The sequence below is a fragment of the Calonectris borealis genome, chromosome 12, assembly GCF_964195595.1.
Source record: "Calonectris borealis chromosome 12, bCalBor7.hap1.2, whole genome shotgun sequence".
Classification (NCBI taxonomy): Eukaryota; Metazoa; Chordata; class Aves; order Procellariiformes; family Procellariidae; genus Calonectris; species Calonectris borealis.
In genome coordinates, this window is record NC_134323.1 from 22,625,436 (window position 1) to 22,642,138 (window position 16,703).

General features: G+C 41.4%; 2 protein-coding genes across 2 annotated transcripts in view; one reads left to right on the plus strand and one right to left on the minus strand.

The window, feature by feature from the left end:
• Positions 1-817: 817 nt before the first annotated feature.
• PSMD7 (proteasome 26S subunit, non-ATPase 7) lies at positions 818-7,508 on the minus strand. Its single transcript, XM_075161723.1, has 7 exons — positions 7,353-7,508; positions 6,319-6,410; positions 4,897-4,989; positions 3,937-4,034; positions 3,567-3,647; positions 1,996-2,087; positions 818-1,302 (listed from the first exon to the last, which is right to left on the minus strand). Exons 1-7 carry the CDS (start codon positions 7,424-7,426, stop codon positions 864-866), a joined length of 969 nt encoding a protein of 322 aa, XP_075017824.1. The 5' UTR covers positions 7,427-7,508; the 3' UTR covers positions 818-863.
• Positions 7,425-16,703, plus strand: part of LOC142087299 (uncharacterized) — an 85,611-nt gene continuing 76,332 nt past the window's right edge. The window contains exons 1-2 of the mRNA XM_075161403.1: positions 7,425-7,460; positions 7,558-7,693. Of these exons, the coding sequence (XP_075017504.1) occupies positions 7,425-7,460; positions 7,558-7,693 (172 nt within the window). The remainder of the gene's footprint in view (positions 7,461-7,557; positions 7,694-16,703) is intronic.

Sequence of the window (16,703 nt, forward strand, 5' to 3'; positions counted from 1 at the left end):
GTGTAATGAATTAGGTCTGAAAAATGCAAATATGTACACACACTGCAAGCCTAATGTGGTAATGACCTGATGTCTTACGGGAGGAAGGGAAGATGTCCTTCACGCCATGGTAGCACCATGCACAGCATTCCCTCCTCACTAGAGCAGGATCCCATCTTCTTGCCCCTCTGTGTTTCCAGCCCTGCAGAGCATCACATGAGCCAGGAGTATAGTTTTTATCTATATGTTTTTTTTAAAGTGTCAGGTAACAAAAGAGCCAACCCTGATCTTGTCACTGGCCAGCTAAAAAGGATAGGAAAAAAAAAAATCATACTAGCCCAGGACAAGGTGCAGCTGGAAGAAAACAGCCAGCAGTAGCAACAGCTTCTCTGCTATTCACTCCGTGGTGCTTCCAGAACTCAGCACCTCCTCCTCAGCTCAAAAAGGAATTGATGCTAATAAAGCAGGTCTCACACAGTAGTGAACACTCACAGTGCCTGGAAAGACAAGTACATAGCATGAAGTCTAACACAGTATAGGGTAGAAATCCTCAGCTGTTGGCCTAAAAGACCTTGCAGGAGCACTGGGGGAGGGAAGAGTGCTGCACTAAAGAAAATTCAATAAAAAATTCCCCCTGGCTTTTTCCCCTTCCCTGCCCAGGGCTGAGACCCAGACTGCCAGGTCCGCCCTGCAGTGGCTGTCAGCTTGTTGCACCAGCTGCCAGTTTGAGTAGGTCGATCCAGCCACGCTATGATGGACACAAAAAGCAGGTACCAAAGCAGAGGAAATCAGAGCACTGACCATTTCAACAAGAGAAAAGAACCCAGCATCAAAGTGATTTAGTTTACAAGATTTTTAATTTACAAATAAAAAACCTACACATTTTACTTTTTCTCCTTTTTCTCCTCTTTCTTGACATCAGTCTTCTCCTTGTCTTTCTCCTTCTCATCTTTTCTCTCCTTTTTACTTTCTTCTTTTTCCTGTCCTTCCTTCTTCTCTGCATCCCTGTTGGCAATCTTGTTGTTAATGAGGTTGTGCAGGGCAACCACGGAACGGATAAGAGAAGCCAGATAAACTACCACCATCTGGTCATTGGTCTTCAGATAAAAGGCCTTAACGAACTCTTGCAGGTTGACGTCTGGTAGCAGGTTGAAGACATCCTGAAGGTGGTAGATGATCTGGTGATTGATGGGGAGTTTGCCCATGGCTACTTTCTCTAGGTAGCTCCTGATGTCCAGAAGCTTGGAGTTCAGTCCCTTCAAGCCATGGACCTGATTGGTGATCCGCTGGGACAGAGTGCCCACCGTTGTATCCTTGATATCTCTGGAACACCCACCACAGAAAGAATCAGCATTAGAACGTTACTTTGCATTCTCATTAACAGGTAGGCGCACTCACTTAAGAGATCTTTCCAGCTTAAAAAGAAGAGCAGTTCGAAGCACAGCTGAAGTACAATTGAATGCTTCAAGTCAAAGAATGAGAACAAACTGATGTACATTACAAAGTCTATCTAAAATAGATCACTGTTGTATCCTGTGGTGTACGTATGTTCTCTTTGGAATAATATTTGTAACACCAGTTAGAGGGACAGAGAGAAATAAACAACAGGATTTCTGACTGGTGAAAAGGCGACGTGGTTTGTACAGGGTGACCACTCTCTTTTTTTGACTGGGAGCTACAGACCCATCAGCAACGCTCAGTCCTGCTCTGTGAGATACACAGCGGCTGGAGAGAGCTCCAATGCCTGGAATGATGCATCCAACGATGCAATATTCTGCAGCTTTGATAGAACGAGTATGTAGTTTTCATCATCTCATCAGTAGGCAGTCACACTTTTCACTAGCAACAAGTGAATAAGCCAAGCAAGACTGCTAAATGAATACGCTCTTAGAATTTAAGTAGCGTGTTTAACAAGATCTGCATTTCCCCAGGAAGCTGGCACTGGGAGATGCCAGCTGGATCGCGTTCACTGCTATGCAAGTCTCGTAAGAACACTCTCATTTTAAAGATGCTTACCGTAGCAAGTGTTCAACACCAACTTCCTCTGCCTCCTCTGCTCCGATCTCGCTAGTCACATGCTCAAACGTCTTGGAGGTCGGAGTGCCATCCTTCGAGGTGCAAGGACACAGGAGACACGGTCAGACGGAGCACAGAGCTGACTGCAGGTACAAAGGTGCACGCCAGCTCGCCCGTACAGGTGTCTCGCACGCGGACAGTGGGGCAACCATGTAAGATTAATTGACACCTCTTTGCATGACAGGATCAGGAAGAGGCAATGGGGCAAATTACGGCAAAAGAGAGTATAAGTATAAGAAGTACACAGCTAAGGGGAGAAGTTTGTAAGTGAATCACAATGCCTTTTAAAAACATGGAATTTTAGATAGAGTACGACAAACTATTAATGAAACTAGCAAAGTAGTTATACTACAAGAAATCAGAGAGGAAAGAATGTAGTTGGATTTTTTTTGATTTAATTAGGTTACCAACTGTCACAAGTCCAGAGTTGCTAGCAATTTCTTCTTTCTTGCGCTCTGTGTAATTTTCAATTAATGTATTTTGCTGGTCTATGGACTGGTGGGTAGAATGGAAAGTCTCACTAAATATCACAATTCTCTCTTTCCTAATACAACCTTATTAAATTTTGGGATACCTTTTGTTATCCTGATATTTGCTCTCAGCCAGTTAGAAGCACATATGCAGTTCCAGAAAAAAAATACTAATATGGAGCAATCTCATTAAAATTATAATTTATGCACTGGATATTAAGGAAGGTGTTTAAAAGATTCACAAGCTGAATTTCTGAGAATTTCTACCCATGTGTTTCCAAAACCATTACCTGGACCAGTATAGAGCTGTAAATAGAAAGCACCACTGGGACTATTGTGGATTCACAAAATTAAGAACAAATCCTGCAGATCTAAGATCTACAGTACTGGAAGCAGCTTTTTCTCCATAGTGAGGGTCTCAGAAAGGCAAACAGATCAAACTTTTTATATACATCCAGAATGTGATTTAAATCAAACAACTGGAAATGAAAAGCTAAAGCTGACACTACTGTATGTTGTTTGTCTGCATGGTGCTGCAAGTGATTAGTAATTAGCTGCTCATGCCTGACCTACCTGCTCAGCGCTGGCAGGTGCACAAATGACTAAGTACGCAATTACTCAGAACACCTCTGCAAACAGGCTGACACGTAAAAGTGACATCTCAAAAGTACTCCAATCTGTGACTTTCGTCATGGACACTGACATGACAGAAACAGGTAAGAAGCATCTAAATCACACAGACAGCTGGAGCTGTGGAATTCCTTAGGTCACACAGTAACACACAGCTTTTCTTCCAAGACCATTGGTGGATGAAAGCTTTAGTTACCAATGCTTATATTACGACTGGGATTTAACCTCTGCTTTCCGCAGATTTTGGCTGCAAGTCACAGGCCCTCACTAGTGAGTGCAACATCCCATATGTAAAAGGCAACTATATGCCATGGGATGTGCGTCCTTCAGAAAATAAGGCAATCCTAACAGCCATCTTTTAATGGAAACCCTTTTCCTAGGAAAAGGCAGAGAGACATGTTAAATACTCACATCGTGAACTTCTTCAACCGAAATATAAGCTTCTGTGGGCAGCCCCAGGTCCTTTGGCTTCACATCAATAATCACCAACACCTTATGGAAAAAGCAAACATTTCAGAAAACCAGGTTTCATTCAAGGACTAGGAAAAAATACCTAAGTCAGCTCTTCACTCCACAGCAATGGTACGCTGGCTGCTCAGATGTGTTAACTTCAGGCATTGAGAAAAGCTACAGCTGTTTCAAAAGACTCTTATCTGAGTTCCTCAATCATTTTACAGCTACCGGGTCTTCAACATGCTGTATCACCAGTAACGAAGGTTCCCAGACCCCCCATTTAGGAAGGGAGGGGGAAAAAAAGAAAAAAAAAAAGTGCTGCACTTACTGAGTTAGGACAATATCTTTTCATCAGTTCATTGATGGCGATGTCATTCTTGTGCAGTTTAGGGCCTGTGTGGTACCAACCAACTATTCTTTCTCTAGCTGAGCAAAACCAGAAAGGATTCTAAATCAGAACTGCATGGTAAGACAACAGCAGAAAGATTTAGGCAGAGACTGAATTAGCAAATCAAGGGTGAAAATCTGATGTGTGTAAAAGACGAGTGTAAAGCAGGGGGAAATGAATCACGGTAGGCAAGACAATGATATGACTAGTGACAAATCATACCTACTTACCATAGTTTACTAATCACATATGTAACTTTACTCTAGGTACTTAACTAACCTGGACTATTTCGTATCATTTATTAATTTTGCAGATACCATGATCTGACAGCGTGAAACTCTGACATCTAAGAATGCAAAAATTCTAGCAATGCAAACCGTATCATGAGAATGACGATTGTTCCCAGCACTAAGGAAATTCATAGCAATTTAAGTTATGACTGAACATTCAGCTCTAAAGCCTCAAACTGAGCATTGAAGACATTTTTTAAAACAGCAGCGAAGAGCAATTAGAATAATTACTTAAAAGTTTGTAACATTCACATTCATAAAAAAAATAATTTCAGGGCACATCTGTATAAAACCGGTTATAGAGGGGAAAGCTTTGAAATTCTTCAGAAATAATGGCATTTTTGAAATCTGAATTATTCTGAAGATACAAAGCTGTCAAGAGACTTGAGAAAATTAACAAGGTATAAATTAATGTGTTAAGAACACAAACTACTTGCACAAATCAACCAATGGAAACCATCAGCGAAAGTGAAGCCACACAAGGAATGAGCATGGAGTGGCTTCTTAAGTAAGCAATTAATTTTCTACCTTACTATGAATTCACTTTCCCGTACAGAGTCTCAAAAGTTTCCAGGAGAGTAACCCTGCCTGCAAGAAGACCTCAACTTACCATTGACCTTCTTAAACATTCCATACATGTTCTCCAGATAGTCATGGTCTAGAAACCACACAGTATCATCCTTGTCATCCTCATCAAAAGGTACTGGGAATAAAACAAAATCCCAATATTTAAGAATCCAACTTCCAGACTGAAAATGTTTATAGAAACACTGTGTTTTACGATATCTTTGGCTGCTAAAGGAGAGTTTCATCAGTTTCAACTGTTCTGCTACACTATGCTGCACAAGCTAGCCTGCAGTGCTGGTCCATTCTCTCAGGTAGAGGCTGTCTCATAATTACTAACAGTTTAGAACTGAGGAATGAAATACAGAGCATCATGAGGGTTATCCTCAGGACAACATCAAGCATCAGAGAGAAATCCTCCCACACGCAAATTTGACTCAGTAGTGTGCACAGACATTTGATATGATAAACTGGGTACCCCAGCAGACTTTATAGCTTGATCAACAGCAGTCTACTTAAAGAAATATTAGTTTTCAGTGTAGAACACGTCATCAGCACTTTTATAGGACTTAAGTCTATAGACTTATAGACTTCTAGGACAAAATGAGGCACTTTAAGTAAGGACTATTTACTCTTGAGTAAGCGACTAGTAATTTTATCAGTTAGCATGTATACAGGTCTGGTCTCTTAATTATATAGGTCTTTTAATTTATAGGTATAGTAAAAGCTTCATAGTTGAAAGGCTGTCAAAATGACAAAAAAACCTCTTTTAAACTCAAGTGGAAAAAAGTTCCTCCAAAAATTGGAAAAAAAGATAGTCCACACTTGAGAGAAGAACTCCATATAAACTGTGAAACTCCATATATGAACTGAGATAATTTTGCTTTGTCACAGAATAGCCCCACTGGGAAGGAAATGATCTAACTAACACAAATGGGTCAGCAAAAGCCATGCATTCAAGAAGTACTTTTACTATCACATGGAAGTATTTGAGAGGAAACTATTTCAATACTACTAACAACATACTTAAGGAAAGAACTAGTATTTAACTGGACAAAACCTGAGGAAAAGAAGTAGAGCTAAAACATACATTAAATCTTTACACAAGTAGATAACAGCCACACCAGCACCGAGAGGTGTGATTTCTGTGTGACATATTGAGACACTGATCACTCAGCAGAGATCAGCGAGTCCAATGCAGCAAAGTATTCACCAGCATTTTAAAAGAGGTTTACATCCACTCCCTAAACATTCCACACTGCACAATATTACAGGGAAGATGCAGCACAAGACTGGCTGGAATAGGTGTATTTTTGACAGCAGTTAGCACTTTTTGTTTGATATAGGCTGATTTGTACATGGAGAGAAGAATCTGTGGTCTGGCAGGGTGGCTTAAAAAAAAACCAAACGCAATTAATCTATTAAATAATTCAGTAGGTTTGAACAAGGGTAGGACACCCAAACTCACCCGCAAAACTGTTGGACACATCTAGTATTTTTTTCTGCCATGAGCCCAGCAGCACACCAACGACTCGTTTCTGATTTCCAACTTTTCCTATTCTAAAGGGAAAAGACTGTCAGTTCCTACAACAAAAAGCCTGATTTGGGAAAAAAGGTAACAGCGGACACGCTGTTTCATCTAATTTCTGCAAGTTAAACAGTATGTGCGTTGGAACAGAAGAAAAGGTGTTATGATTGTTTTATTACTGATTGTTAATTTACATCTAGAAGAAGGGGTTTCGGTGCCCTCAGAACCAAACCTTGCAACCCAGCGATGCAGAAAGAGGACTATGTGGTCCGATGCAGCTAATGAGGGGGAACGTGACCCAAAATAAGCACCGCTGCAGACTCTCCGCAGGACAGTGGGCTAGAAAGTGAGTAAGCTCTTAAACTGCTCGGTATCATCCACAGTTTGCTTTCACAACAGCAGGCTTGTTTGCCTTGCGAGTTTTTTTTTTTTTAACATTAAAACTGCCTGTCAATTGGCGCAATTAGATTAACTTAGGCACAAATTACCCTAGGTGTTTGGAAGGATGTGATTTATCCCCCGCTCAGCCAGCTGCAGCTTTAGGAACAAACCCCCCTTTTCCCCCACTCGTGTTTTACGGAGCAGGACGTCGCTTCCGAGCCCTCGGCGGCCCGAGGACGGGCGCTGGCAGCCCCCTCACGGCACCCGAGCGCTCCCCGCCCCCGGACCTTTCTCCTCCTGAAGAGGAAAACAACAGCGGCAGCGGCGGGCCGGGGCTCCGGCGGCTCCCGCAGGCCGCGCTCCCGCCGCCACACGGGGATGGCGGCCCCCGGCACCGAGCGACCGGCCCGGGCCCGGGCCCAGCGCGGGGTCCCTTCCATCCCGATCTGCCCGGGGCCCAGCGCGGCGCTCCCCTCACGGCCCCGCTCCCCTCATGGCCCTGGGTCCCTCACGGCCCCGCTCCCCTCACGGCCCGGCCCGGCCCGCCCGTGACCGTGACTCAGCGCCGCAGCGCCGCGCCCGCCCGGCCCCACCTGTTGAAGTGATCGACGACGCTGAGCAGCACCAGCGGGTGCACCACCACCCGGTCCACCGCCAGCTCCGGCATGGCGCCCGCCCGGCCCCGCTCCGCCGCCAGCCCGGCCCGACCGACCGCCCGCACCAGGCCCGCTCCCCGCCGCGCGGCCCCGCTCCCAGCCTGCCCCGCTTCAGGGCGGGGCCACTGTCGCCATCTTTAAGAGGTCGGCGGCGGCGGCAGGACACCATCTTGGAGAGGTCGCGGGAGACGGACGCGCCGCCGCCATCTTGGGAAGGTGCATCTCCGCTGTCGGCGGCGCGGCACCATCTTGGGGAAGTCGGGTCGCTCCGCCCGGAGGTGAGGGGCGGGCCGGCCGGCGGAGCAGGGAGGCGGGCAGCCGGCGAGCGGCCCTCGCTCGGGGGGTTTGTGGGGGTACTGGTCGTCCTCACCCGCAGCTGCGCCTCGGCGCCTGAGGGGGGGCGGCTGTGGGGCCGGTTCCTGTCAGCGAGGGTCCGAGGCGGCAGAGTCGGAGGGAGGCGGGCAGCCCCGCCGACCTGTGTCCGGCCCCAGCCACGGGTCCCTTGTCCACCTGCTGACTAAATGACCTGCAAGAGCGTTTACCCCCTAATAGTTCCAGGAACAGTGGTTTCAGGGGCTGGCCAGTCTTCCCTGGCTCCCTCTGCTGCTCTTGTGGAAGATGAGTGTGGCGTTTGCCTTTTTCCAGTTGTCAGGAACGTCTCCTAATCACCATGACCTTTCAAAAAATGAGAGAGCGGCCTCCAAATGATGCAATCTAACCATTACCACTAGAGTGCAGATTTAAAATGCAGGGGTGCTGTCTTCTCATCTTGATAGCCAGTGAAAGCGCTAATAGCATATACAGGGTGGTATCCTGACCTTCTTACCTATGTGCTCTGCCTTAAATTCTGTGTCTGTCTCTGCAACTTTGGGAGTTGCAGCCTGGGCTGGAAAAACTCTGTCACCCTGACTCTTGTTCCAGAGCTTTGGGTAACTTCAGGGTTCCCAGTACTGCAGTGATAAAAGTTTACGTAAATAAGCAGAAACATTTATTACTGTTGGTGTTTGCTTTCTTCTGAGGGGATTATGTTAGGCTAATTTGTTTTAATTCAGACTTCAGCCTCTCTTTTTGTAAACGTTTTTCCACTGTGAAGTACAGCTTTCCTGGATCTAAAGGAGAAACAGCCTCTGAACCAGGCTGAGTGCTTAGCCTAGTCTTTGTTGGAGAGTTTTTGCGCCTCAGGAGTAGGAACTGGTAGACACAGAGCTTGTCTTTTGTACTTTACTTCCAGCATGAAAAGGGAACCTGAGGCTGTTATTCCTGAATCTACTGTGGAGGAATTATTAATGTGAAAAATATTAGCAAAATTCTTGAGGATAGTCTCACTGTTTTTAAAGCATTATGATAGCCCTTATTTTCTACACTTTTTCCATGTTAGGTGGTTTCTGTGTATTTCTCAGGTCTGACCAAATGGTGGTATTCTGGGTGAAATCTAAAGTTTTGTGTTGCTGTTTAGCGTCTTTTAACGCTTAGTAGATTTCAGCAAAAGCAGCATTCATTTACAAACTCTACAAGAACTAGAGACCTCTCGTGGAGTTTTTTAGATGTTACATCCTTTAGTGTTGCTGGTTTTAAAAAAAAATTCTGGTCGAGTTTTTAGAGTTTTTTTCCAGCAGAGGGAGACATTTGACCGTGAAATTCAAATATAGCCGGTATTCTTGTAGCTTGTTATATCAATATACATATAAAACTCAATGTTCAAATTAACTAGTTCAATAAGTAATTTAGCTCATTGATTTTTGGGCATATCCTAAGTGCCATTACAAGCTACGGATATTTTAAATGCCATTACCTAAAAGAAGGAATGTTTTAAGCACCTTTTATTGATTTTATTACTGCTTTATTTTGCTGCCTTGGTTTAAAATCATTTTAACCACTCTGTAATCAAGAAGAAATATATCGTTGGTGAAATACAGTCAATTTCCTAAAAACCTTTGACATCGTTAAATAAGGAATTACAGTTGTTAAATCATGTCAGGCAATAACCAAGGGACAGAAAAGAGATAAAATTTGGAGCAGTGGGCCAGCATACCAGTAAGCTGTTTTGACCTTTGGCATTCAGACTCCGTATGTGACAATCACACTTCAATTCTGTTCCTGGTTCTTACATCACTCAGAAGAGATTTAAAATCTCAGCATGCCAGGAAGGTTGTTGAAGGATAACGGAGTATGATCTAGAGACAATTAAGGGGCATTTTAATGACCTGCTGTGACTTTTTGTTAAAATTACTCTCTAACTTAGCACATTTGAAGTTTCATTTGCTGGATTGTATTGCTAGTAGTTTAGTGTATTGATGTTATACACAAAAGGAGTAAATTGAGTTTGCTCATAGGGATTTCAGTTACTTCCCTTCCCAGCTCTCTTGACTTGAGAAGATTATCAGTATTATTGAGCTAATCAGCTGGTAGATGTAGACTGGGAATACAGGCAATATGTTGCTTAATCAAAGAATTGAAAAGTAAGTAATGAATGTTGGTGCTCAATAAAAAACAGCTAATGAGTTGATTGCATTGATGCTTGATGTAATTTAACTGTAGAGTGGCAAACATCAATACTTATATATGATTTGGCTCACGATTGCTGAGCTGAAACTCAAAGTTTAGAGGTTCCGCAGTATGTGAGCACCTGGCAACTGACCTGAAGTGGGGAGGGAGGGAGCGGTGTTCTGTTCTTTAAATGGAACAAGTGATTCCATCATTAATTGTTGGGTTTTTATTTTGTTTAAAAACAAACCAAACAAAAATAAAAACAACAACAACAACAAAAATACAAACCAAAAAAACCAAACCAAAGCCCCACAAATCCCCAAAGTTACACATAACTGTTTTCAGCAGTTTAAGAATAATTTCTGGATTGAAAAGTAAGAATAAGTCATCATAAAGTAGTATAAAAATCAAATTCATGATTATAAATGTTAAACCAACCTCTAGTCTTCCTTTAATAATGACCTTGATAACCTCAAGGGGGAAGTCAGCAGCAAAGAAACATTATGCTGTCTGTGGAAATGGACATCTGCTATGTTTGAGCTAGCTGTCCTGTTCAGATAGTATCAGTTATGATTGCATTTTAAAAGAAAGTTCGTTTGCAGAAAGTGAACGCTGTCTTGAATGGTGCCACCTGTAACTTATTCTGAACTCACTTTTTGCCAATATTCTCTTCCTTTTGATTTGTTAGGTGTTATAAACTCTCCTCAAGTGCAAGGTTATACTTACTGGTGGCACAGAAGGACATCTTTGTAGGCTTTTCTAAACCAAGATCTGTCACTAGTCAGCTGCTGTAAAGCAGCAGGAGGAAAACCTGTTGGTACCCAGATTCTGTGTAGTTTCTACATCTGCTATGTTCTGACCTCTTCTCCAGCCCTGGGGATCACACTTCTACTTCAGGAATGTTGGACCTTCCATCAGGAATTAGTACTTGTCTTTAAACTGTGACGTAATTAGATGTTTCAGAAACTTGGGTTTTATTTCTGTGAAATGTCCCGTGTCATGTTCGGGCCTAGATCCTTATTAGATTGGTGACATGTTCTCTGGGCAGCCATCAAGCATGTCTTTGTGGAGTCTCCGCTTGCCGGCTGTTCTCTAATTTAACTAATGCTGCCCTCAAAACCACCGTAACATAGCTGAGGGACACTTCTCGTGGCCTTATCTCTTGCCTTCTCCTTTCAATCTGTCAATATTGGGGGTCAGGGGGCAGTGATGCAAACTTGTAATTGGGGGAAAAACAAATGGAGGTAATTCTGCTGGCAGAATCACAGAAGAGTCTGATCATCTACAGACTAGGAAAGGCATACGTTTACTGAATACATTCAGTTTGTATTTCTAGGAGTTCTTTCCAAAGTTAGGAACATAACAGTGCTTTAAATGAAAATACTAGCATGCCACAGTAACAACCTTAGTTCATCAAGGCCATGAACAGAGCCTTGGATGGCTGTGAGTTGGCTACACCCTCCAGACTTACAGCCTGCTTTGTGTATAGCTCTTGATGTGTATTTTTCCATTTTGTCTGAGAAGGAGCTGCTGTTTGCTGATCAGTAGCCTCTCCTTGGAAAGAAAGGTTGGATTGTCCATGTCACTGAGTCTCGCCCAGATAAAGAGGGTTCTCTACCTACCTACGGGGCAGAGTGCATGAAAGAAGATTGCATAAGCAAGCAGATGGTGGGCTGTGGGCAGGCAGGCTCGGGGTGTAGGGAGGAGGGTAAATCATGCAGAAGGTCTGATTTGCTTTTTCTCTGCAGCTTTCCAGTGTCTGCTAGTGATAAGCGACATCCTTGGGACTTTCCCAGCGGCATGGATCTTTTGTAGCCAAATATTGATGCCTGATAATTTGGATCCTAATCCTAAATGATGCTTATTAAGGTGCTCCTTTAATACTGGTTGTCTCTGTTTTTAAAGAAAAATGCTACTTTATTTTTCCTAGATTGCGGCAGGGGGAACTGAACAATTAAAGAGACAATGTCCACTAACATGTATTTTCATTGAGACGCCTTCTAAAATGTGTTTAAAATCCAGTCAAGAGAAGCTAGGCTTTCTTTCGACCTGTTGATAGTTTGTCACATAATACCTTTGTGCTACCAGTTTGAACAGGAAATATTTATTTCCCTGTAAATACGTTTAGCTTTGTCCAAATAACTGTAGTTTCCTGTTAAGATTTCCTTGGCCAGAGTGTGCCATAAACTGCTTTAGAAGGAATGATGCTGCCTGGAATTGAACAAGGATAATGCAAGCCATGGAAGCAAACCAGAAAGCCACCACAACATTAATTCTAATTTGTTTTGGTTAAACTGTAATTCAGTGAAATGCTGATGCTGTATACTCAATGCATGATGCCATAAGGAGTGTCCTTATCCAAACTGCAGTTTGCTTCTAAGACCTCCAAATAACCATTTTTTCCAAATGTCTGTTCTAGAGTGTAATCTCTAAAGCAGACTTTTAAATCTGTAATTATAAATTGATCTGTTCACTTTATGATATGATTTTTAACTATTTGTGTTGTAGTAATTTATTTCTTTGTTTCCCTATAGGGTACTGTTGCTTGACCGAAAGGTACATATATCAATAGAACTCATGCTACTTACCATAATTTGGCCATCTGTGAATATCGCTGTAGTTTCTGCGAATGGATTTAAAAACTTTTGTCCATACCTGTGGGTTAGCTGGTGACTCAGGTAATCCTATCCTCCCTACAACAATATCACAGTGGAATTTCAACTGATAATTTTTGCATGTAGAATCGTCGCTTTCTTTAGTTCAAAATGGTTTGTAGAAGTATTGTCAACATCTAATGTAAAATTACGGAAAAATCTTTCGTGTTTTATATTGTACACTTCTGATTTTGTTGCCCTGTCCAGACATCACAGGGTATAGAAATGCCAGAAAGATTTTTTTTTTTTTTTAATAACTAAGTCACCAACTCTAATTTTTATATTTCAATATAGGGCGATTTGCTTATTTTATTCTGGTACCCTTGCTACAAAATGATTTTTTGAAAATAGTGGAAACAAACAGTTAAAAAAAAGAAAGCACAACAGGTTCTAGTCATACTCATTTTTCCACACCTTGAGGACTAGCAAATTCTTTAATATGAGATTTTATTTGTACAAAGCAAAACTTCAAAACCACTCAAAAGCTTTCTTATTAACTGCTGTCAGTACTTTGATTTACAAGGGCAATAAAGATCTAGAGGGGGCACATTTATCATGGAGTTCAGCACACCAGGAGCCATTTTCTCAAGCGGTAAAGCCAAGTGATAAAATGAGTTCTTTTGTTCTATAACCAAGACACATTCCCTGTTTTTAAAAATGTGTGTGTTGGACTTCTTGGCTTGTAGTTTGGCTGTGTTCCTGTAACACATTTATAAATAATGAAAAATTGCTAACATGCAGATGCTGATGATGCATCTGTAAAAACAGACTGAAAGAAAGAAAGAAAACTTACTTTCAACTTTGGTTTATTCGCCAACTTTTTCTCCAGTGCTAATTCTTGTATGATTTTTTTTAATAGCACTTTTTAAACTAGAGGTGTGGTTTTGTTGTTTTTTGTTGTGTGTGGTGTTTTTTTTTTTTAAAGTGATCATATACTTTTCTGCAAAGCTGAAAGAATTCTGGTTAGGAAGTAATATAAATACTCTATTTAAAATAAAGAGCCATGTTCCTAGAGTATAGTGCTATTTTGCAAGCTTCAGTTGCTTCATCTGTTTCTAAACTTGTATTTGAGTGACTTTTTGAATGTTAGCAGATAGAAAAGTTTAGCTTCTTGTCTAGACCAAAATATTGATGGCTTGTATGGGCATTTCATTAACAGACATAGCTGTGTGGGAGGAACGGATTGCAAGTGCGTCCTTGCATGTGAGCAAGGGGCTCAGAATCTGACTGTAAATTGAATATTAAAAAAAGTGAATTCTGTTTTTTCTGTATAAAAATGCTGCCACCTGCAGTCTCTTTCTGGGAAAGAGATGCATTGCTGCTTTCACCAGTCAGCTGCTGAAAGTTCTGTGAAGTCCAGTTATACTCAGCTGTCCTGTGTTGTTGCACAAGCACCTTTGAAATAGAATTAGGAGAACAGACTTGCAAAAAGTACTTTCTAATATAATTTTGAATATAATAATCTTTAATGGTTAACCTAAAACTTCTTGTGAAGTTGCTCTTGATGTTTTGGCTTCAGTGGGGCTGCTGTCATAACATATGGAAGGGTGAGCCTGGAAAAGGTCAGAGGCATTAAACCTTGTTCATATTTAAATCAGCACCACGCTATGGTGCCCATATAACTACAGCAGTGCTGCGGCAGTACCCGTTTGTCCCCAAGTTATGCAAAGTGTGATGGATGGGCTTGGGAGGCATTTTGGACAATAGCTGTTTCTTTGGTTTTATTCTTGGTTTCTTTTGTAGACAGACCTTTAAGAAAAGCCATGTTGTAAGCAGATTGCACTCGTAGCAAAGTTATTGCGTAGCTCTCGAATGTGGTGTTTTATGAACAAAAACATTGAACGAAATGACCAAAGGTATATCTGGTCTGCTATGCTTTCTTTGACCATGGTCAGAAGCAGGTTTGTAGATAAGAGTTAGAACAGGGCAAACATACATGGTATTGTCAGAATAAGAAATGTGGAACAACACAGGTCTTGCCAAACCTATTTATTGATCCTAAGTAAACACTCTTCAACTGTACAAGGTGTGTGTGGGACAAACAATTTTTCATTCACTGTATTCTACATTAAATAGTTTGGAAGTAGGACTTGTACTATTATCACCCTAGTTCATATGCCTGTGAAAGCATATTACTGAGAAATTAAAGAAAATGTTTCTTGGTGGCTGACTCGTAGTAGTTATTTATCCAGAAGGAAGCAGCTATTACGACAGCCAAAAGACCCCACCATAACTGCTGCACTAGCTTATGGAAAACTAAAGCTTTGGTTGAGCTATCAGAGTAGTCATCTGTAGCATAGGGATTTTGCACATCTCTCTGCTGTAATTTTATGTTGGCACTTGAAATTTAGCAAGAAAAGACGTAGTTTAGGAGGCCCACCTTTTTGTATAGCTGTGTATGTTACTTCTGATACTTCTATTGCAAAACCTTTAGTCTCTGATATTTAAGGTCAGAAATTATAAGGTGTGTTGTTTTTTTTCAACCCTGGGGCCTCTTATACTGTAGTGTCTTGAAAGATCCTGAAGCTTTGAGCAAAAAAAAAAAAAAAAAGAAATACTTTATTTTATGAAGCAGTTTTGGGGTCAGTTTTTCTAAAATGAATGCTTTTATGTTGGATAGTTTAAAGACCATCTGTTAACTGAAACCAACCGTAAGTGAAGTTGCAGTTATGTTTCCTATTAGTCTTGTATCTTTCCTATTAGTCATGTATGAAAGAATACAGAGACATCCAACAGAACTCAAAACAAAAATTGAAAAAGCAGATGTTGAAACTGTTGGCTTGTTGCTTTTCTTTTACAGGAGCAAGTAATTATTAATGGATCACTAAAATACTGTAAGACTAGTTTTGTAAACTGTTACCTAGAATCAGAGCTAAGATATATTTCTGATTCTTGTATATTGCAACTGAAAATTGGAGTATTTCACTTGGAGACACTGAAGAGGGTTTTAAAAAATAGATCATGAATGTTATGTCTGGAAGCATACAATGAAAGGTAAAATACAAAATTTTAAATAGTTACACACTTCTAGTCTCTCAGGGCTCATTTATTATGTTGTCATGGTGAGCAAGGAATAAAAAAAATAAAATAAAAAGGCTGTTCCTTGGGTAGTTGTGACTTATTGGTAGTTATCTTTTACAAGAGTTCCATGCTGACTTAAGAAAAGATCTCTGAGAAAAAACCCAAACTTTATTTTTCAAATAAATTCAGTAAGAGCTCATAGCCTTCCATGACACCACACTGAATCATTATTAGTGTACACTGCTGTGAGAATAACACTCGCTGCTGTTTAACAACAATATCTTTCCATGAAATTTCAGAAAGTCAGTAGGAAAATGAAAGGCAGAATTGAGTGCTGTAGCAGAATTAAACCAGTCCATCCTGAAACCAAGATACTTTCATGATTACTTCTGTAAGGAAGAAGAAGAATAAGAATTAACATGTACTGTATATGCAGGTCCATATGATTTGGTTGAAAAATTCTTAATGGCTTGTGTATGTTAAGCAGGAGGTCCTCTCTTGCCTGAATAAAATCTCCTTAAGTATATTTCTTTCAGACTTTCTTTTTTTTCCATCCTTAACCTGCAGTCAAATATCAGGAATGTATGCAATTTTGTCTGTGTAAAGCTTCGTTTGTCGTGGAGAGGAGAGGTTAATTTTTTTTGCGTATTTCTATCATGATGGAAGATAATGTGTTGCACTTGGTAGATGATGGGATTAAAATAGCTGGGAATTAACAGCCGTGTCTAGGCTGTTCTGTAAAATTGTTCAAAAAGACTGTCCCAGCAACGTTCCCTGACCGTGAAATGCCACTGAGCAGGCACTTGGATGCTTCCACGTTCCCTTGTGTTAGGTTCTGGAGGGCATCTGAACTGATGGGTACTAAGCCTGTCCCACATGAGTTGTCCTACTGCTGGAGGAAGCTTGTGTGATTGGCGTGTAGTCAGGGCAGCAGAATGGTACAGGCTATCCAGGATCTATAAGGAGATGCCTCTGAGGTTTGTGTGTACAGTTTGGGAGCTGAGGTGTTTCCTTGGGATACTGAATTTAGGAAACAGGACAAAGGTCCGTCAAGTGTCGCAGTAATCATTGTAAGGGCACAGAATTACTGTTGTGAAGAGTAAATCACTTCATTGCCCTCATGGGC

Bases quoted from the DNA above. Each gene is read 5' to 3' on its own strand.
- PSMD7 (XM_075161723.1), bottom strand. From the start codon at position 7,426: ATGCCGGAGCTGGCGGTGGACCGGGTGGTGGTGCACCCGCTGGTGCTG. The intron at 6,411-7,352 runs GTGGGGCCGGGC...TTTTCCCTTTAG, and splicing joins GTCGTCGATCACTTCAACAG to AATAGGAAAAGTTGGAAATC. The intron at 4,990-6,318 runs GTGAGTTTGGGT...TTTTATTCCCAG, and splicing joins TGTGTCCAACAGTTTTGCGG to TACCTTTTGATGAGGATGAC.